This window comes from Myotis daubentonii, chromosome 8 (assembly GCF_963259705.1).
Source record: "Myotis daubentonii chromosome 8, mMyoDau2.1, whole genome shotgun sequence".
Lineage (NCBI taxonomy): Eukaryota > Metazoa > Chordata > Mammalia > Chiroptera > Vespertilionidae > Myotis > Myotis daubentonii.
This window is the reverse complement of record NC_081847.1, coordinates 52,821,128-52,844,583: the sequence shown is the minus strand read 5'-3', so window position 1 is coordinate 52,844,583 and position 23,456 is coordinate 52,821,128. Positions and strand designations below refer to the sequence as shown.

General features: G+C 42.1%; 1 protein-coding gene across 1 annotated transcript in view; it reads right to left on the bottom strand.

The window, feature by feature from the left end:
* Window positions 1–23,456, bottom strand: part of ZNF407 (zinc finger protein 407) — a 411,369-nt gene that overhangs the window by 79,220 nt on the left and 308,693 nt on the right. Inside the window, exon 8 of the mRNA XM_059706377.1 lies at window positions 21,811–21,989. Coding sequence (XP_059562360.1) covers window positions 21,811–21,989 — 179 coding nt within the window. The remainder of the gene's footprint in view (window positions 1–21,810; window positions 21,990–23,456) is intronic.

Genomic DNA, 23,456 nt, shown 5'->3' with positions numbered 1-23,456 from the left:
AAGAAGAAGAAAAAGAAAATGTAGTACATTCAAAATATAGAGTCCCCAACACAGTTGGTGCTGTGACTTGCTGTTGGGAGAGGGACTGGAGGTCAATCGAAGGATCTGGACATGTGAGGAACCGATCTTCCCTGAGTGAGCTGTATGTAACAGACACCTCATGGACACTTGTTTTATTTTCCTCTTACAAAGCAGGACTTATCGTTTCAGTGTTTGAGGAGACAGACAGCAAAGCTGAATACTTCACAGGCACAAAGCCAGTGAATGACACAAATCTCACCAGGTCACCCTCCATTACTCCCCCAGTTTCCTTACACTCTGGCTCCTCCCCACCTCTCTGGTCCCATCTGGAGCCTCTCCTCTCCAGCCCTGGCCAGTAACCCTGCTGCCAGGACCTGGCTCTTCCACCCAGAAGGCTAATCTCTGTCCTTTCCTTCCCCAGCAAGTGCCCTGCTGAGACCCTTTATGCATTCCCTGTTTTACTGGAATCTTAGGAGAAAGTAGATGATTTAATTGGTGAGTACTATTTGAGGAGCATTGTAATAGAGACTTTACGTGATGTAGTAAGCTAATTCCCATGATCTCCATGACTGGACAGGTTTCTGAACCCATTTCCTACATGAAAACCTGAAGCTGACAGATGTGCTAAGTGTCCCATGGCCACACGCAGGGAAGGGCCAGAGTCAGCTCAGAGTTCAGGCTTATCTCTTTCTAAGACAATCATTTTGTCTATCATACCACACTGGCCATCTTGACGTCACTGGCAGGGAGGGACCTATTTCCTTAATTTTGATTCTTCAGGTGTTCAGAATAGTTTTAGTAGCATTTGCTGCCTTCTCTTTCAAATATAACAAGCAACATGTTACAGAAAATACAGAAAAGCTTATATCTTTAGGTCCATCATTGTTTCTAAACAAGTACATACATTAAAAAATAAAGCTAGGAACATTCCCAACATATCATTTTAACATCTTTCTAGAAGCTCTTAAATTATAGAAGTAACATGTTTTTGTTATGAAGAAAAGCCACTGGAATACATAAAGAAAAAAATGCGCAGCAGCCATTCGTCATCTAGGCTTGTCGCTGGGATGGCCAATATCAACAGGCTAGTGCATGTTATCTGTATGAGTCTCTGCTCGTACAAATATACATGCAGGGTGCTATTTCTCCACCCTTTTAAAGAAAGAGATAGTCACAGCAGGTCCATTATGTGCAATCTCCTTTTCTGCATGTAAACACTTGTCATGATCAGGTGAACACACATCCATCCAGTTCATTTTAACAACTGTGTCTTTATCCACTCTATGAGTAGTCACCTCCTGATGGCATTTACATGATTTCTGGCTCTTGGCCATTATAATAACTGACAACAAAGTATCCTCACACACTGGGACACTTATTCCACAGAATGATGCTTAACAGAATTGCTGAGTCAAATGGTATGTGCACTTTAAAATTTAAAAGTACGTCTAAACTCACTTTCCAATAGTGTTAACAACATACTCTCAAGCCTCGAACATATGAGATTTCCAATTTTCCAACAAGTGCCCAATCAATCACTGGTTATTCTCAACCTTTCAGGTTCCTGCCAATGGATAAAAATTGGCATCTTATTGTCTTGAGGTACTGATAATTAATAAGGTTAAACATCTTTGTATATACTTACTGATAATCTGCATTTTAAAATGCCTATTGCAATTTGCCTTTTTTTAAAAAAAAAATCAATTTGAGAGAGGTTTCTGTGAATCAGGAATAGTGACCTTCAGAGTGAATACTGGGCTATATTAATCCTATCTCTGTCCTACATGTTGTCAATATTTTCTCATAATTGATTGTAAAACTTTGTTTACTTATCTTTTCCTATCTAGTTCAGTTCTTCATGTCTTATGAAACCCTGAGGTCATATATATATTATGACATTTGTCTTCATCATCACTTGACTATGTAAGGATTTAAAATGAAAGTGAATATTTCATGTGAGTATTTTTAGAACAAAGATAAAATGCCTTTTTTATTAATTGACATCATTGCCTTTCTTCTTCACACTTCAATTATTAAGTGTTTGAGGTTTATAAGTAAAAGACTTGGAAACACAATAGTCCTAATTGGACTTCTGATGTCAAGTTATTACTGAGCTACTGAATATCATTATACATTAAAAAATCTACCTGCTATCTTATACTTTGTATTTAAATAGAAAATATCATAGTGATTATCTGTCAATATAGAAAGTTTTAACTAAAATAACAAAAGATCAATTTTCTTGTATTTCAATTCTAATTTTTCAACATATTCATTCTCAAGAGTCCAGCTTACAGAGTAAAATATAAGAGAAATGTGGAGTGTGACAGTCTAAGGATGCTTAAGTATGCCTGTTTAGATAAATGTCTAGGTATTGCAAAAAACAGAAACTATGTCCTAAAATAATAAACAGATGACATGATCAAAAGTGCATGTTTAGAATTTAAGGGACTTCTTGACCTACCTTCTGGATCAAAGGCATCCCTGCACTAGCTTGTATTAAACCTTGGGTCACGTCTTATCCTGCAATGTCAACTCTGTCTCCATGCTCTAAATGATTATTTTTTCTCCTCGAGCTTTTATAACCTCGCCAAGGACAGGGAGCTGGCTGTCTTTCTTCAGTGGGGTGACTACCACCTAGCCCTATTTTGCTTGGTGCACACACAGGCAAGTTCCTTTGTGAACTGAACATTTGCTAGAGGTCATTCAGACCATAATTTCAGGTCCCAGCCACTATCCTGATGGTCCTTCTTAGGAAATTGGACCCAGTGGGAACGTTTTCTCCCTCTGCTTAGTCTATGGGTCAGCATTTTCCTTCCCTTGTAGTTCTTAATTCCCTTAAGTGGCAATTATTTAAGACACAGTTAGAGAAGGTGCAATCTACATTCATCCAATAAAACCTAAATATTAAAAAGGACAGAAAAATCCAGCATGATTACTAAGGATAAATGAGACAGCATTTAGCATTTGAAGGTACCAACGAAGTGGTACATGAGTAAATGGATACAATTTTTAAAAAATGACTGGAGGTTAAAAAAATTAAGAAGAACTAAAAGGGCATGCTATGTGTCAAAGAGACAGAGCGTCTTAATTATAAAAGGTTAATATCACAGTCACAGTCAAGAAATAGGTAGAAAAATCACTGTAATAACTACTACCTGTAAATCCACCCAAAGGTAGAAAATAGAGAAAATCTAAATTTTACAATTTTAATAAATATCTGATAAAAATTAGTTAGATTAGTACTATGGTCCAAAATACACACTCTTAATAGATACAACCTATTACTGCTAAAAGCATTATGCCTAGAAATGAAATCACCATGTCTGTGAAAAGACATATTAGAATAATTATGATCACTGCATGCACATAATAAATAAATGAATTCTAAGGTCAAAGGTTCTCAAAGAACCAAAAAAAGAAAGGTAAGAATTCTGAATTTTATATGGCGCATTCCATAAGCAAATGGCAAAATTACTGGAATGGGTAAAAGATAGGGCATGAATTAAAATGGCAACCCAAGTCATGAAACACACTGCAGAAATTCTAATAGGAGTATTATGCATATAATAATACTAGAGGCCCGGTGCACGAAATTCATGTGGGGGCAGAGTGTGTGTCCCTCAGCCCAGCCTGCAGCCTCTCCAATCTGGGACTGCTGGCTCCCAACCGCTCGCCTGCATGCCTGCCTGTTTGGCCCTAACCGCTTCTGCCTGCCATCCTGATCACCCCCTAACCACTCCCCTGCCAGTCTGATCGATGCCTAACTGCTCCCCTGCCGGCCCAATTGCTCCCAACGGCCCTCCCCTGCAGGCCTAGTCCCCCCTCAACAACCTTCTACTATAGGCCTGGTCCCCCCCAATTGCCCTCCCCTGCTGGCCTGGTCGCCCCTAACTGCCCTCCCCTGCAGGCCTGGTTGCCCCCAACTGCCCACTCCTGTCAGCCATCTTGTTACCACATGGGGGCGGCCGTCTTTGACTACATGGGGGCAGCCATCTTTGTGTGAGGGCATGATGGTCAATTTGCATATTACCTCTTTATTATATAGGACAGCATGTGAACTATGGGTATTTGCAACAGAGTACTTCCAGGTCTAGCAAGTATCATCTTTACGAAATACTAGAGGCCCAGAGCACGACTGAAATCATGCGAGGAGGCACCCTGCTTCCTGCCATGCGAGGAGGCACCCTGTGGGGGGCCGGGACCCGTGTAGCACCGGCCACCGCGTTGTGTCGGCTGGGGTGGGGGTAGGCACTCCTGTGTGTTGTGTCTCTGCTCCAGCCCACCCCCAGCCCCAGCCTCTCTGTGTGTTGTGTCTCCACTCTGGCCCATGCCCAGCCCCAGCCTCCCAGCAGCCGCTGGGGTGGGGGCAGCATGCAGTCTCCTCCTGCCCATCTGCATATGCAGCTCCTCCTGAGCGGTCGTGATGCAGCCTTCTCCTGAGTGGTAGTGATGCTTGGCTAATTAGCATATTCCGTTTATATATATACTAGAGGCCTAGTGCACAAAAATTTGTGCACTCGGCAGGGAGAGGGGGTCCCTCAGCTCGGCCTGTGCCCTCTCGCAGTCTGGGACCACTCAGGAGATAATGACATGCTGGCTTAGGCCCGCTCCCGGGTGGCAGAGGGCAGGCCCAATCCCTAGGTGCAGCCCCTGGTCGGGCTCAGAGCAGGGCCGATTGGGGAGTTGGGGCGCCGCCCCCTGTCATGCACAGAGCAGGGCGGATCGGGAGGTTGCAATGCCACCCCTAGTCACGCTCAGGGTAGGGCCGATTGGGGGGTTGGGGCACCGCCCCCGTCACACTCAAGGCAGGGTTGATAGGGAGGTTGTGGCGCCACCCCCTGTCACGCACAGAGCAGGGCCGATCAAGGGGGTTGGGGCGCTGACCCCTGTCACGCACAGAGCAGGGCCGATCAGGGGGTTGAGGAGCTCCCCCCTGTCACTCACAGAGCAGGGCCAATAGGGGAGTTGGGGCACCGCCCTCTATCACCCACAGAGCAGGGCAGATCAGGGGGTTGGGGCGCTGCCCCGTCACACTCAGGGCAAGGCCGATGGCGGGGGGGGCGGGGTTGGGGTGCCGCACCCTGTCACACATAGAGCCGCAGGGCGATCAGGGGGTTGGGGAGCTCCCCCTGTCACTCACAGAATAGGGCCGATAGGGGAGTTGGGGCACCACCCCCTGTCACACACAGAGCAGGGCAGAAGAGGGGGTTGGGGCGCCGCCCTCTATCACCCACAGAGCAGGGCCGATCAGGGGGTTGGGGCGCTGCCACTGTCACACTCAGGGCAGGGCCGATGGGGAGGTTATGGCTCTACCCCGTCACATACAGAGCAGGGCCCGTGGGGTGGGGGGGTTCGTGCACCGCACCCTGTCACACACTGAGCCGCAGGGCTATCAGGGGGTTGGGAAGCTCCCCCCTAACAGGAACAGAGCAGGGCTGATCAGGGGGTTGGGGCGCCTTCCCCTGTCACGAACAGAGCGGGGCGGATAGGGAGGTTATGGCCCCGCCCCCTGTCACACGCAGAGCCGCAGGGCGATCAGGGGGGTTGGGCGCTGCCCCCTGTCACACTGATCCCGGGTTCAGGAGGCATCGTGGCTCCGCTGATCCCGGTGCTTGGAGGCATGTTACCCTTTTACTATATAGGATAGAGACCTGGTGCAAGGGTGGGGGCCTGCTGGTTTGCCCTGAAGGGTGTCCTGGATCAGGGTGGGGGTCCCCACTGGGGTGCCTGGCCAGCCTGGATGAGGGGATGATGGCTGTTTTCAGGCTGGTGGGTGACTGAAGCTCCCAACTGCTCCTTTTTTCCTTTTTTTTTTTTTTTATTCTGGGCCAGCTTTAGCTCTGAGGCTCAGCTCCAGCTATGAGAACTCGGCTGCTGAAAGCAGGTTTCTGGCCTTTGTTTACCTTCTGTATTTGAAACAATGTTGCGGTCCTGCTGGCTGAAGTCTGGCTGACTAAAGCAGGTTTCTTGGGGTTTGTTTAGCTTCTATATTTGTTAAAATGTTTCTTAGAGAGCAGCTGAGAGGCCGCTGCCGGCCGCCATCTTGGCTGGCAGTTAATTTGCATATCCCAGTGATTAGCCAATGGGAAGGGTAGCGGCCGTACGACTAATTAACATGTTTTTCTTTTATTAGGTAGGACTAGAGGCCCGGTGCACAAAAATTTGGGCACTGGCAGGGGACAGGGGGTGGAGGGGTGTCCCTCAGCCCCACTTGTGCCCTCTCACAGTCTGGGACCCCTCGGGAGATAACCACCTGCTGGCTTAGGCCCGCTCCCTGGGTGGCAGATGGCAGGCCTGATCCCTTGGTGCCTGCCCCGCCTCCCCGGGTCGCACACACACGGCAGGGCCGATCCGGGGGTTGGGGTGCCGCCCCGGGTTGGTTCCCACATGGGACGCCCGGGCAGGCCAGCCAATCGCTGCTGCCCCACCCGGCCACCCCGGGTCATGTCGCACATGGGATGCCTGGATGGAGGCCAGGCTGGCTGGCCGATCACTGCTACACCACCTTGCTGCCCTGGGTCAGGTTGCACACAGACGCCCGCCACCCCGGGTCGCAGATAGCAGGCCCAGATGGCAGCAGGGCAGGCAGGATGGCGCTATCCCTCCCTGCCTGCAGTATGCAAATTAGCCGCCATCTTTGTTGGTGGTTAATTTGCATATCGTACTGATTAGCCAATGGGAGGCATAGCAAAGGTACGGTCAATTACCATGTTTGTCTATTATTAGATAGGATAATAAAACCTTTTCCCGTGTCTATATTTAAGGGCAGGTAAATATCTATGAAATTTTAAGGACTGACTCAAATCCAGTTATATTCTTAAGTTTTTAAAACTGAATATTCACAAATTGGTCTTCAATTTAACTGACTGACTGGTATATCAAAAAGTAGCATTTTGCCAAGAAAATTCAATATATGATGTCTATAAACATGGTAGCACATCTCAACTTCTGGTTTTACAGTGGATTTTCATACAGACAAGAGAATCTATTCTATTAGGGACCAACCGCTTTTAAGGTTTTGCTCCCACAATAAGGAAAGGCCCAATCTCTATAATCAATCCCTTTTTCTAGAGCAGTGATCGGCAAACTGTGGCTCGCGAGCCACATGCGGCTCTTTGGCCCCTTGAGTGTGGCCACGAAGTTTTAATCGTACTGTATGTGCGCACCTGCACGTGGTATTTTGTGGAAGAACCACACTCAAGGGGCCACAGTTTGCCAACCACTGTTCTAGAGCATTCCTAATGCTCTGCTTCTGTGATCGAACCCTGATTTTTGTAGTGACATTTAACCCAAGCATCACATATGAAACAGTTATACAACATGAAATAGCAGCATGGTGCTGGTTCCACTGACACCAGGGGCGGGCTTCAAATGCATTTACTAGCCTGGTGAGCTTTGTCAGTTACTTTACTTCACTTTCTCCACCTCACCAGCACCTTGGGAATCATGGTAGCCCAGCTTTGCTCTGGACATTAAAATGAGATTATACTCTTAAAAATAGGCTAATAATTTGAGAAACTGTGTGCTCATGTGAAATAAAAATTATCAAATATAATATGGTTAATTCTTTAGAATACAATGGCATTATTTCAATGCTACTTTCTAGGTCTTTTCTATATTCTATAGAGTAGAAAAAATTGTTGTGAAAGATACCGATTAAGATGAAATCAACTAGAAAAGTATTATTAAAGCATATGGATCTTTTTATAGTTCCTAAACTCACTATTTCCCTCTTTCCTGGGTCCTTTCTGGTGCTTGGCAGCCTGGACTGTTCTCTCCACCTTTACTCTAAGCCGCTGTCTGGGCTGAGCAATATGGTGAGGAGTCTTCATCTTGCCTTCAGAGATAACTTCCCTAGAAGGGGTCCCACAATAATTAAAAAATTGTGGGACTTTTTCTTTATGGACCTTAGGTGGCAACTGGGCATTCATTTGAGTAGTTGTTTAATTAACATCCATTTTCCACTTAAGTGATAAGCTCCTTTATGACAGGACCATGCCTGCGCTGCTCTCTGTACGGGGGTACGCAGTTGAGTGAGGAGGACATATCATGGATTGGAGAAAGCCCAAGATTTATTTGCTGACAATTCAGTAGATCTCAGACAAGAGTCGTTATAAATTCTCAAAGTTAATTTCTAATCATGTCAGGTCTTTTAAAATGTGCTCTGCAACATACTAAGAAGCAGAATATAAATCTCATAAATTCAATGAAGTTTATCAAACCTTACCCACTAAAAATGTTAAAAACTACTGATTTAACTTTTCAGTGACATGACTCAGAACTCGTAACCAGGCACAGTGAAAAGGCTTTTCATGAATAATTTGAAACTATAAAGAACAGTTGGAATACTGTATTTCTTAGGGTGGTTGGTTGTTGATCTGATTCTACAGGGTGAAATATGTAACTGGGACCATCACATCACAATCTTCTAGAACACTATGGTTTGGGGTTTAAAATAGGATTCGTATCAGAGATAAGGGTCCTATGTGTAGAGAGCGCCTGGGAAGGCACACGGGCATTTCTTTAATTATTGTCAGCTGAAGCCAGTGGCTCCGCAAAGCCATGTCCTGGAAACATATCCTTTGCCAAAAGGCAGGAGTGTTGTCAGCTTGACCTTCAGCCTAGGTGCCAGGGGTTGGGTTTTGTTATTTAAATCCAGCCAAGCACCAGGAATGAATAGGACTAGGGCCCGCTGAAGAATGCAAATAATCTCCTTTGTCTTGACTTTTAGTAAAACTTCCTGTTTTATGCTGCACAAAATAAATTCCCTGTATCAGCTCTGGGTCACTGTCTCTGTCCCTGTCTCATCATCAGAGGACAATGGTCCCACCCGGCCCCAGCTTTTTTCTTCCATCTCTGTGTCTGTCTCTTTCTTTCATTTTTTCAATCCCCAGCCACCCCTACTCAAGAACCGGACCACTCTCTAGCTGCACTGTATGCAGAGAAAAGAGACATATTTACACCTATGTATGGCTGCCTTAGCAGCAGAAGCAAGCCACACACTTGAGGAAATCTTCCAGGAACTCTACTTGCTCAGGAGACAGAAGCAGTGGTGGGGAGGAATGTCCTGTCCCTCACTGTGTAGAAGCTCAGGGCTCACTCAGAGGGGCACTGATCAAAGCAGGAACACATAACAATGATGTGTGACTGAATACAAACACACAGATAAAGTGCTTAAGTAAATTACCATCATACTTCAGGTCTAAATCAAAGCTTTAGGCCAAGCACATTCAATTTTATTTGTGTTATGATAATGAACTACTGTTTCTTGCATGTTGAGTGAAAATGATTATACATATTAATGTAACAGGTAACTATCTTGACAACTTAATGCATAGAAGATGAACACACACAAACTAATCCGGCCATAAATAATGAAAATATATAGGTCTGGATTTCAAATGTAAAAAAAAAAATTTTTTTTAATTTGATATGTTTCAAACTGAACATAAACATTCTTAAAATGTCCAACACATTTTCTTAGAGAAATTGGGTAAAAAAAGGTAAGTCTTAGAACAGAGTTATATCTAAAAACAAAATTAATTCTTTGACTGGTTAAAGACTCCTGATCTAAAAGCATAGACCACAAAAAAACTTTTTTTCATTATATATTGTGGGAAAAGACCAGAAATATGGACAAAGACGACACCTTAAAACAACAGTCAAGTGAAAGAAAAAGAAGCCTAAATTGTACTAAGCCACTTTTAAATTTTAAAGGGCTATCTCTGCTTTATCTCTCTTGGTCCTTTGGCATTTACTGCATGGCTTATGCAGTCCACCTTTTCAACTCACTCCCCAGATAGTCCACTTATTAACCTGCTCAGTGCCACCTGTCTCTTCTGTGCACCTCTCCCAGTCCTCGTTCTCACAAAATCAAGTCCCCCAAGCTTGCCCTCCTGCACTTGAGATATATCATCTTCCTTTGCACTTGAATTGAGCACTATCGTTCCATCCCTATAGCAAACACTGTCTACCACACTCGTTCTATACGAACGCTTACAAATTCTATTAAATTCCATTACAGCTAAATGTGTATAAGAGGGTCTACATCTGACCCCTCTTCTGTGGAGTCCTTGATTAAGCCTGAAGCTCACTCTGTCTGAACATCAAGGTTAATCTAACAGAGCCAAGAAGTACCACAAGCTCAGAGTGTTGACTAAATGCCCTACAAAAAAATGTCAATAGATTCAATAAATATTTGTTTATTAACATAAAGAATGTTAAAATATGATACTTAATCACCTGACAAGTGGGAAAGGCCATGAGATGAGTACCTCTTAAAAAATAGAGACTTAGGTGAAACCAACCACAGAACTACCAAACAGTACTCTAAAGTTTCAAGAAAACAACCTAGGCATTTTCATGTCTCTTTCATTTCATACTAACAACATTTTTAATCCAGAGAAAAGGGTATAAAAATGTGAATATGCCAGTTATGCCAACAGTCCAGGGTACCTATGTGCATGTGAAATATAACTTGTCACTCAAGAGCAGCACCTACTGGCATAATTAAAAAGAACCCAGAAGACATAGAGTAATTTCAGTTCAATATTTTATTAATTAAATACTTACAGATCACTTAATATATGCCAGGCACTATTGTAAGTACTTTACAAATATTAACTTATTTAATCACTCTAAGACATTTATCACTAAAAGAGATGAATTGGCATAAACCTTACTCCTAAATCTGTCCCTGGCCAACATATGGAAAGAAACTGGTATTGTAATTCATTCTGCCCTAGTGAACCAGACAACGAATGCAGAAGAAATCCTGAAAGGCAGTTCCCCCACAAAGAATTCTCTCCCAATAAAAAGAAAATTAAACTTTATATTCCATGCCATGTGCATCATTCATCTACATTAATTGCAAAGGAATCTCGCCTTTTCCTTTATAAACAGGAAATCATTTATGCTCAGTTTCTATTTTAAGCATGCATTAAAATTATGATTTTTCATAAGATGAAAGACTGACTCTCTGCCAATCACGCTGACATGCTCCTCAACAAATGGCAGTAATAGCTGTGACAAGGGTGAACTTGTCTGAGCAGAGCATTTTAGGAAGGATCTAGACCAGCCATCAAAAATGCTGTTTTACTCAGTCGGGGCCTCACTATGTTCTGCTGCAATAAAAGCTATTAGGTGATTTAAGTGACGACATTACTATGATGGATTTCATCTATTAAAAGAATGTATTTAAGTGTTTTTAATCTTACTTAGAAATAAAAAATGGAAAAAATAAGAAAGGGTAAGCATGTCTGTAAGCTAAAATATTTTGCTTCTTCATATTTTTTCTGCATAAATTAACTTTGTAAATTTACTCAATTGATTTATATATTTCAGATACTGATTAGCATGTATCATATAACATCTTTTTGGTCTATTGAATTTTAGAGTCTTAAGCCAATTAGTATAATTTCTGTATTAACTTCCCCATTTTCATTTTCCCCATCCCAATCAACTCACTTTCCTAATGACCCTTCACCAACAGACAAACCTATTTAATATTTTCTAATATAGATATATATACAAGATATATAAAAGATAAGGGCAATTGGGTTTTTATATGTATTTATATTTAAAATTTTTAACTGTGGTAAATACAGGCAACATAAAATTTACCATTTTACTTTTTAATCTTCACCTGAGAACATGCTTTTATTGATGTTAGAGAGAGAGGAAGACAGAGGGAGTGAGGGAGGGAAGAAGGGGAAGAGAGAGAGAGAGAGAGAGAGAGAGAGAGAGAGAGAGAGAGAGAGAGAGAAACATCAATGTGAGAAACGTCCATCTGCATGTGCCCCAACTGGGAATCCAACCCAAGACCTTTAGTTGCATGCTCCAGCCAACTGAATTATACCAGCCAGGGCACCATCTTAACTATTTTTAAGTGTACAGTGCAGTACAGTTAAATATATTACACCGTTGTGTAATTAACCTCCAGAGTTTTTTTGTATTGCAAAAATGAAACTATGCCAGTTAAATAACAACTCATATATAAATCCTATATAATAAAAGGCTAATATGCAAATAAACCAAATGGCAGAACAACCAAACACCCAAACACTGGTTGCTATGATGTGCGCTGACCACCAGGGGGTGTGGGCGGAACATGGCAGGTGTTGGCCACGGCAGGATGGTGAAGCAGGTGAGCGGGAGCGCCAGACCAAGTTGGGGTGCTGGTCGCTATCACTGGGGTGAGTCTCTGGTGGTTACTGAAAATTCTTTGCTCCTGTGTGCCGTGGTCCTGCCCAGCGCTTGCACCCACTGCTGGCCCTGGCCTGCCCCTCTTGTACCTGCAGCTGGTGCTGGAGCTGCTGCTTGCACCCGCTGCCAGCACCCAGTACTGGTCCCGATTGCTCGGTGCCATCAGCAGGTATGAGCAGTGGATGCCAGCCCTGATCACCCCTGAGGGCTTCTCCACCTCCCCCTGTTCCTGAGGGGCGATTGGGGCAGCAGCCACCGCTCACATCCACTGATGGCGCCAGCCCTGCTCGCACCTGCTGCTGGCACGGGCCCCAATCGCTCTGTGCCATCAACAGGTGCGAGCAGGGCTGGCACCGTCAGCACATGGGAGGGGCAGCAACAGGAGTGGGGTTGCTGGCAGAGAGGGGACCAGGGGCTGCAGCACGAGGGGCCGGGCAGGGTTGCGGAGGATGGGTCGAGACCCACCCCTGTGCCCACCGCTGCCTCGTGGTTCACAGTTCCTTTCAAGGTGCACGAATGCATGCAATGAGCCCCAGTATAAATATAAAACGTACATATATTTTGGAAAATAGTTTTCTTTAAAAGTTAAATATACACATATCATCCAGGAAGCTTATGTTCAGGTATTTATTTACCCAAGAGAAATGAAACCTAACTTTCACACAGAAGTCTATATGTGAATGCTTACAACAATTCTATTTATAATTGCCAGAAAAAGTAAACAATCTAGATGTTGTAATTCATTGTGGTTTTGATTTGCATTTCTGACATGTGATGATGTTGAGCATCTTTTCATGTGTTTACTGGATATTTACACATCTTCTTTGGAGAAATGGTTATTCAGATCCTTTGCCATTTTTAAATTAGGTTATTTGACTAGTTATTATTAAGTTATAAGTTTTATTTATATATTCTGTATACAATTCCCTCATCAGATAGATTTATAGTTTATTTTTCCATTTTATAAGTTTTCCTTTCATCTTCTTAATGGTATTCTTTGAGGCATAAAAGTTTCTAATGTTTACATAGTTCAATTTATCTATTTTTTCTTTTATTGTCTGTACTTTTGGTATCATATCCAAGAAACCCCTGCTTAATCGAAGGTCACAAGCATTTGTTTATATTTTCTTCTAATGGTTTCAAAATTTTAGGTTTTTACATCTTGTCCTAAGAAAATTTGTTATCTAGACAGACTGGGAGTCAGGCAGGTAAAACAATGCATATTCACGGGAACACAGGGTTACTGTGCACATGTAGGTCTCCTGGTTCTGTATGTTGAGAAGGCACACAAGCAGGGGGCTTGAAGCAATGAACACACACAGAGAACACATCTCTGTTTCTGAATTCTACTCTCCAAAACAGAAACCAGCGCTCCTGGAAGAAGAGGTGGGTATCAGGACAAGAGCGGGAAAATCACCAATGAGCCTGGAGCACATGTGCTGCCTGAGAGCAAAGGGATGCTCCTGAAAGGACAGGGTGAGTCAAAGGATACAGCAGCCCATGGAAGAGCCCAGTATGGCAGAGCGGAGCAATTTCAGCAAGAAACACAGTGTCATTGAACTATGTATAAGCCACAGAGTAAAGTGAGTTCATACTAATACAAATTAGTAAAATACAAAAAATGAAACTACACCACCACCAACTTACACCATACAAAAAATAAACTCAAAATGGATAAAGGACTTAAACATAAGACAGGAAACCATAAAAATCTCAAAAGAATCCATAGGCACCAAAATATCAGACATATGTCATAGCAATATCGTTACCAACACAGTTCATAAGACAATGGAAACTAAGAAGAAAATAAACAACTGGGACTACATCAAAATAAAAATCTTCTGCACAGCAGAAGAAACCATCAACAAAACAATAGGAGAGCCCAGTGCATGGGAGAACATATTTGCCAATATTATATATGTTAAGAGTTTAATCTCCAAAATTTATAGGTAACTCATACAACTTAACAAAAGGAAGACAAACAATCTAATAAAAAAAATGGGCAAAGGACCTAAATAGACACTTTTCGAAAGAGGACACACAGAAGGCCAAGAGACATATGAAAACATGCTCAAGTCACTAATCATCCAAGAGATGCAAATCAAAATGACAATGAGGTACCATCTCACACCTGTCAGAATGGCTATCATCAACAAATCAACAAATGACAAGTACTGGCGAGGATGCGGAGAAAAAGGAACCCTCTTGCACTGCTCACGGGAATGCAGACTGGTACAGCCACCGTGGAGAACAGTATGGAGTTTCCTCAAAAAGTTAAAAATGGAACTCCCATTTGACCAAGTGATCCCACTTCTAGAAATCAGAAACACCAATCAGAAAGGATATATGCACCCCCCCTCCCCCTATGTTCACAGCAGCACAATTTACAATAGCTAAGATTTGGAAACAGCCAAAGTGCCCATCAGCAGATGAGTAGATTAAAAAACTGTCATACATCTACACAATGTACTACGCTGTTGTAAAAAAGGAGACATATATAATTCTTTAAATAATACAGAATTTAAAGTTTTAAAATAACTGGGAGAGAAGGGACAGGTGTTCCTTAAAGAAGAATTCCAGTTAAATGGTAGAAGGAATGAGGGAAAGGGAAAATCACTAGGTTTCCACAGGTCTTGTTGTAGGCAGAATTCACTGATAAATGTAAAAAATTATCTCTCCCATAATGTGCATTAATTATACAGGGGATAACAATAAATCTTTTGTAGAGAAACAGAGAGATACCATGTATAGACCATCCAGGTTATGTTGTCTGTCATGATGTACTCCTGATATGCTACACAGCTATTCTGGGGAATTCTAAAAAAAAAAAAAAATAATAATCATCTTGATTAATCAGGAGTAAACATCAGACTAATGCAAAATAAATGACAGTGTGCGAATAACTGATACATATTCTTTAAAAGTCTCAAGCACATGAAAGATGATGAAAGACTAAAAACTGCCATGTACTGGAGAAGACTGAGCAGACACAAGTGGTTAAGGATGAGTTGGTGCCTGAGCTGAGCTCTGGAGAAGGAAACAACACCAGGGGAATCTGGGAGACCTGCATCAAGTGCACAGCGAGGGAAGGCACTGGGCCAGCTCTAACCCTTTGGTGGACATGTATTGCAGCTATCTGTGAGGTCCACATTTGGCAAAGTAGAGTAAAAAAAAATGTATGGAGCTTTCTGTACTATTTTTTCAACTTTTCTGTATGTTTTAAATTATTTCATAATAAAAAGTAAAATCAGACAACTTGCTAAATGCCAATTCTATTCACTGGAAACAGAAATAATGAAATTGCAAGTGAATCATAAGGTGCATTTTCACGTCTTCTAAACTAAACTTCAGAGCTAATTACACAGTACACTCAAACTTCCCTCGTAATTTAAAGACCAGTAGTGCTGCTCTCCACTGATGGCACCATCAGCTGCAGGCCTTGTCAGCACCTGCCTGCTCTCCTCACATGAAACTGCATTTTAGTTGGGGTCGAGGTATGTCTGTGAGGAAGTGTAAAGGTTTTAATATATAAATTATATTGAACTAAACAGTTGGTAAATGGTCTATAAAAATAAAGCCATATCAATCATCTGATACAATCACACTGCCCCCACTGTAACTTCCAGGATCAATTTTTTTCCCCTTAAAATTTTGATAAATGAAGTTGTCAGGGGGGGATAAGATCACAATTTTGTTTCCTTTCTTTAAAAAGAATTTTAATGTTCAGAATTCAGCTCATAAATGCTGCAAATGTCAGTCCAGATAAATCACAGTTTTGCCTGCTGATGAGGTGATTGCACTGCAAGTGCCGGTGTAACCTGCGGCAGCCAGGAGAGAGCCTGAGCAAGTTCCCCAGGGGCTCTGGATTCTACAGGCTTGTGATACTCAATTAGGCCTCCCAACAAAAAAAGAGGATAGAGGTTTTATTCTGGAAAAACTTAAACAGTACTTTATAACTTCTCTGTAAGATCAGGTAGCAAGAGGAGGAGCCTGAGAGCTCTCAGGGCCCAAAATCATCAAAGATGATAAATGGAATAGATTTACATGAATTTTTGATACCTTTAGCCAATTTTATTAGGTGTTACTAATAAAAGCTGTATTTTAATTATGTGCTCTGACTTTATTTTAAATGTTGTGCGTGCCATTATGGACTTCACAGAATATTAAAATATACACTAGAAAGGACATTATTTCAGAATTATATTCTTTTGTTTAAAAATTAGTTTTAGAAATATATAGAAGGTAACATACAAAGACTAGAAATAAGACTAGAAATAATTCAAAAAAATTAGGTGATAAGTTTCCACTCTGAAAAAAAGTTGTTTACAGACATTTTTGACCTAACTTTGGATATCTGTGCAGACTGTCATACTAATACATGTATGACCACTAACACACACACATATCCACAGTATGAGATTCATTACTCTTAAATGGCAAATTAAAATACATACAAATACATTCCAATCCTTTCTTTCTATTTTCTACTATTAAAACAGCAATAACAATGGCCAGTAGCTTTTCTGGCAAAGAACGTCTCAATACAGATAATTTTTAAAGCTCTTTCATAGGCATTATTTCACTTGAACCTCATATTCAAAAGAAAGGCTAAACACAGTTATTCATTTTGCAATTGAGAATGCAGTCACAGAATGGTTGAGTGACCTGCTTAAAGTTACATATCTCAACAGCAATAATCTCAGGACACTAAACCCCCTAGTTCACTGTCCGGCCATTCACCAGGCTCTGCACTAGCAGCAGTACAGCTGTGAAAACATTTGTCCTAGTGTTTTGTTCAATCATACATGTCATGCTACTTCCTAGTACATGTTTACAGATTATCTGAAATCTTAAAACTCCACAATGTTAAGGCTTCCATGATAAGAATCTCATTAACTACAGGTGCTGTTTGCTCTCTTTTCTAAACCCATGCATATGCAGGATTATGCAATTGGAAAACTCTCGGAGACAAACAGGCATGAACTTCAATGGGCCATAATGCAGTTATGTATCCCCCTCAGGCAAGGTAACCTCTTCAAGCCCTACTTTCTAAAATCATGAAATAATATCAGAATAGCACCTAACAAAGACATGTTTGGAAGATTTAATGGCCTAGCAAAAAAGTTTGGCACAGACACAATTATTACCCTTTCTCTTTCATTCTTTGTAATTCAAAAGGCAAAACATGACTGTAAAATAATAGAACTCTTCAGTACCACACACTAACCACCTAAAACAGGACACCCTACAGAGATACAAATAGGATGGCCTTTGGGCCCTGGGAAGGCAGTGGCAGAAGGTGGGCCAGATAGACACGGGGTGGCAAATATTTCCTTACCCCTGCTCCACAGTGTCAAGCAGATAAAGGTAGCTTTCAGACACAATAAAGTTAGAAAAAAACATGTATTCATAGGCAGATGACATTTTAAAATATTTAAGAATGTATAATTAGCCCTAGCCGGTTTGGCTCAGTGAATAGAGCATCAGCCTGGGGACTGAAGGATCCTGGGTTCGATTCTGGTCAAGGGCACATGCCCGGGTTGTGGGCTCGATTCAAAGTAGGAGGCATGCAGGAGGCAGCCGATCAAAGATTTTCACTCATCATTGATGTTTCTCTCTCTCTTTCCCTCTCCTTTCTTCTCTGAAATCAATAAAAGTATTTTTTAAAAAACAACAACAATGTATAATTAGGTTTTAAAAAACCGATTTCAGTAATAATTCAACAAAAGACAGGTGGTGCTGAATACAGAGGGTCTGCTAAACTTACCAGTAAACAGTGTCAATAAACATCACCAATGAGATGATAGTCCTAGAGAGCAATTATATTACTGAAAAAGTGGTTGATGATAATCTTGACATTGCTCACCCACTGACCTCAAGGAATGTAAGATAGTTCTAAACTTAGGAACTCCAACAGGAGTGAGAGTGAGAAAGACTCAAAGAGAAAGCCAGTTACCAAAATACCCAATGGGCTTTGTCATGCTGGACACAGAGGACAGAGCCTTACAGAGGAGAGAGAAGATTTAGACAGGAGTTTGAAAGGAACAAAGACATTTAGCAGCCATTAGAAAGATAGTAAATTAACCCATGGATAGTGACTGAGGTTAAAGAATCCAATTGTTGAATTGTTAATTATTTTAGGAAGTCTTTTGTTAGTAGGTAAGTATCAGAGACTGGAAAACAAGGGATCCAGTCTGAAGGTGAAAAAGCAAGCAGGGAGAGGCTGAAAATTATAGACTGCAAGTCTAACATCTATATTAGGAAGAAAATTTGAGATGATAGTTATGGATGAGCTTAATGATACATCTGGGGAGGTACACATTAATAGGAGTGAGTCAGCACAGATTCACCAAAGGCTCTGTCAGAAAAAATTTCCTTCCTTTTTAGGTTGAAGTAATAATTGGTTTAGGTAAGGGAGAACCAATGAGAAACTGTCAGGATTTTCTGGGATTTTTGGACCTTTCCACAAAACGAATTTTATACAAAACGCCATGACATGTGTCAGAGCATCCAACTAACAAAAGGGGATGAAAGTAACAGGGTTAAAAATAGAGGGCCTGGGAATTGGGGAGAAGACTACATCTCCAAGGTCTACGTATCGGAAGACTAATGATTTTAATTAATGGTGGAGAAAATCATTTATTTTAGGAAATCTGAATATCCCGCTGAACCAAGGGGGTGGTGAAGAGACAAAGGGTGCAGCTGCTTCATCCTAACTGTGAAATTAAGCAAATGGGCTCAGAGGTGGAAGATGAAATTTCATCTGCCTGAGTATGAAGTAAGACATTTGGAGAGAATTAAGGAATCAGTTAAGTACAGTTTAAATGGTTCTGAATTAGTTACCATTAGAAAGAAAAGGGATTTGGAGTTTAGATATAAGACTCAAACTTTTCCATTCTTATTCTCATAAGTGGGTAAGAGGAAAATGCCATGGAAGAGGGTTAAATGCAGTTAAATAATATGTTCTAAAGAATTAAAAGATTGCTTATCTTAGAGAATATGAAAATCCCAATTTGTGAAGAGAGTATGACAGATTCATCTGCTATACAGCATTGTTCAGGTAATAATTTAAAGAATATTTTAAATGATTAAGTCTTACTATGTAAGAACTGATGAAAATCATATCATTTAAATGTTTTTTAAAAAACTATGACAGCAGAAAAATACAAGAAATTTGGGGAAATACCATGTCTGCACTTAATGCTTAATTTCCTCTGAAAAGAGAACAAAACTTGATCATCACCTTTAGAAAAGATGTTAACCTTTATTACAGTTAAAGTCCAGGCTTCTCAGAGAAAACCCTGAAATACCTCAATCACCTTCAGTCCTGGCTGGTGTCATGCTCTCGGAAAGTGGCCAGGCCACGCCTGAGTCTTCCAGGAGACTCTGCCCACAAGCAGGGAGCTTACTCCCCCAGCAGCAAACCTCTGAGCTGCCCAGGCACAACTCAAAGTCTGTCCTTTGGAATTCTCAAGAAAACTTTCTTAGGCACAATGCTTAGAGACGGAGGAAGGCTCATTTCACACATTCTTAAACGTATTACAAATGACGTAGTTGTAAGGCTGAAGGAAGACTCAGTCAATCTAAAAAATTTACCTGTTTAAAGTTTTCTCTTAACCAAAGCAAAAGAATTACTGAAGAGCAATATTTTGCCTAGAAGAAGGAATACACAGTTGACACCTATATGTACCTATAGATTTTGTTTTGTGAAAATACTGAGGACTGCTACTATGACTTACACGGAAGAACATTCTTCACAGAATTATAAAAATATCAACAGAAAAGTAGGGTAAGCACCCGAGGATCCCACACACACAAGGAAAGGGGGGTCATTTTCTCATTCTGCACAGCAGTCTCCCTTGGTGCAGGACGGCAAAGGGAACGTTTTCCCCAGGCAGCTTCCCCGCCTTTCTCTGGTGTCTCCTTCATTTAAAAGTTAGAGATACTTCACTTTAAGGGAATAACCCACTTTTCATGTCTAATTGGAGCCAAGAATGAGAGAGATAGCACAGATCAGCTGCACCTTGAGAAGAGGCACAGATAGGACTTGAAACAGCACTGCAGACAACCACAACCTGAGCTGGCTCTGCTTGGCCCTTTCAGACGCAGCAGTTCTGGAATCTGCTGTCAGGCACTCATATTAATGCAGAACCCACAGGGACTGATGGCAGAAGATGCTTCAATTTCACTTCATCAGTGCAGTTCAAAACCTCTTCAGTAACATCACCAAAATGCAGACAAATGACCTGTTTTTCTTTTTCAAAACTATCCCTGGATACAACAGAGATTACTAAATCAAAAATTCTACTAATACTTTAAAAAGTCAATCATGTGGGCATAAGCAAAGACACTGGAAATAAGACATCAGCAGAAAACTACAATAACTTTATATGCAGACATTGTCCAATGTATAGATATTCTGCTAATTCAAATTACCACCAAGTTCTGTTTCTTTTATTGTAGAGAGTATATGAGCAGTGTTTACATATTTGCAAACCAAGTGTTGCATTGTGGGTGGATTGTCCCATGTCTTTCAGACACTGTTGTCACATTCACAGCATCACCGACACCCAGGATCCCTAGTCATGCCAGGCATAGATGGTACTGTGCTGAGAGCCTCAGAGCTTCATAGCCATTACCTTCTTAAATTCACTATGATCCTTTAAACCAGCGGTTGCCAACCGGTAGTCTGCGGACCATTGGTGGTCCGTGAGGTCCGAAAGGTTAGCAATCACTGCTTTAAACAGATACTACCACATGGATTTACACATGAGAAATCTCAGGTATGATGATATCAGCTTATCTGTGGTCACACAGCAAATAAGAAAGAAAACAGACGCTAAAAGCAGCTCTAACTGATCCCAAAGCCACTGCCTAAAACATCCCTGTACCCATGGATATGATATAAACACAGAACTTCCTGAGATACTTGCCCACATTCATACCCATCACTTTGTACTTCTGCACAGTAAGATTCCACACTCAGGCATGCTATTAATTAAACCATAAGCTGGTGCTACATCTCAGATCCTTCCAGGGTACCTGATGTGATCCAACGAGGCTAGAAGAATGGAGCAGCCTTTGCCATCACCAACATGTCCTGGGCATCAGAGCCCTCCTAACTTCCTGCGAACGAGGCACTATGTTCCCCCACCCTTGCTGTTCCACTCTCTCCTTGGTCAGATGCTCTTCCTTTCCAGGTATTCACTGGAAAACCGTGGTCCAAAGCAATCAGGCATAATACTTTCAATCACAAATAGTTTGTGAAAATAAATTTAAAATTTTATCAATTAGTCAAAATATGAAGAGCAAACAACTATAATTTCAGTTCAACTGTTTTGAATATTTGCTATTATTAACTTTGTTGTCCTTGGATGATTACTCTGTCATATTTAGACTGTTTTCTAGTTGAGTGGGATAAGACCGAAATGTCCTCTGTTGTAAGCCTTGGAGCAGATACTGTCACGAACTCTAAGACATTAAAGTAAATGGCCGTAATGGACAAATTGCATCATAACTACTGTGATGAATAAAATGAAGTGCTCTTAAAAACTGCACATATCAAAGACTTGCAGCCCTTACCTGCGTGCAAGTAAGCCAGGTCAGGGTTCTCGATGTCAGGGTGCTGCTCCTTCAGGTGGTTCCGGAACTCCACAGGGACATTTGTGCCATAGTCACACTTGGGACAGTTGTACATCTTGACCCCCTCGTGTTTGCCAGTATGTAAAATGTGTTTGCGGATATTTTCAGCACAGTTTGACCTACCAAGGAAGTAAGAAAGAAAAGGAAACGAATTAAGGCCCAATAGATGACATCAGACCACAAACACTGGCATAAGCTAACACAAAGGCCTGCAATGTGTTGGGCACCTTTCTCACTACTGTACTAGTGCTACCTTGTACAAACACTCCTCTTATGAGGTCTGTAGTTCTTGTCACCCTGGTGCTCATTTCTGAGTAGGTCTTTCACCTTCAAGATTCATTCTATGCAGAACTGAAAGTACAAAGCGCCAGGTCCTTTCATTTTAATATCAAATTATTCTCGTACCCTGTGAGGGCAGTAAAGGCATTTCTTTCACCCCAAGAGCACGCCCTTCACACTGAGGACCAGCATGAGAGACGACACCGTCACCTCCATGAATCTGCAGCTTCAAGGAAATAAAGCAGCTCTGGATTTAAGTCCTGTTGTGTAAGTGCCTGCCAGAAAGGCTCGGAAACAGTTTACAGCTAGAAACGCCCCCTACCCCCATGTGGGCAACACGTTAAGTGCCACCGAGTTCCCTTGTACTGTGCAGATTCTAACTGAAAATGACAACTCTGCACCCAGCTGACCTGAAGACAGGAGTCAGCTCCTCGCCCAGTGTTCTTGCAGATTCCAAGATGCAAGGCCTGACCTAACCAGAGATGGGGGACCTGCTGTGCAAAGCCCAGGTCCCGCCTGCTCCTCCCTCCCCATCTCTGCAACAGGATTGCACACCCAGACCCCTCTGAACACAGGCACTGCTACTTTGCTGCTTTCTTTTGTCCTTGTCACTGTTAGATGAGTAACAAAAAGAATCCCATTCAAATTTAACCAGAAAAAAACAAACAAAAAATCAGGCCAGCCTCAGATTTCCTACAGAGCAAAAAATGCCAGAGGAAAATTGAGCAGTCTGCTGATGGGCACTTCCTGAGGCCCTTTGGAGGAACAAAACCCAGCAGGATGGACATGCTTGCAGAAAAGCTTGCACGGCTGAACGAGGTGGGGACACGGTGGTAGCCATCAGGTCCCATGTCACAGAAGGCTCCGGGAAGTACCTGCATGGAGCGCCCCTCACCTCAGCTCTGCTCAGTGGTAGCATTTGTGTGTAACAGTCACTTTTCAGTGTGTGCACCCGGGAAACACTGGTGAAGAATGCAAAAATGGCCATAACCCAACATTTCACAGTAACTATGCCATCACTCACATGTAAAGGCTGCACAGGACGTAAGAGCCAGGTGCCCATTCCTAGATGACAAGAGGAGTATGGAGAATATCACCTCAGCAAGGCCAAGCTCATGAATATGGCACTAGGAACAGAATTCCACAGAGGAGGGGACAGGGACAGTACCTGCCTCCTGCCCAGTACCTGTCTCCTAAGGAGTATCCTGTTTCACAGGAACGTCCCATACTGGATCCAAGAGATGCTCCTTTGGAAAGGAGTCTGCCACCTCCTGCCCGTTCACAGGCGGGGTCTGCCATCAAATGTA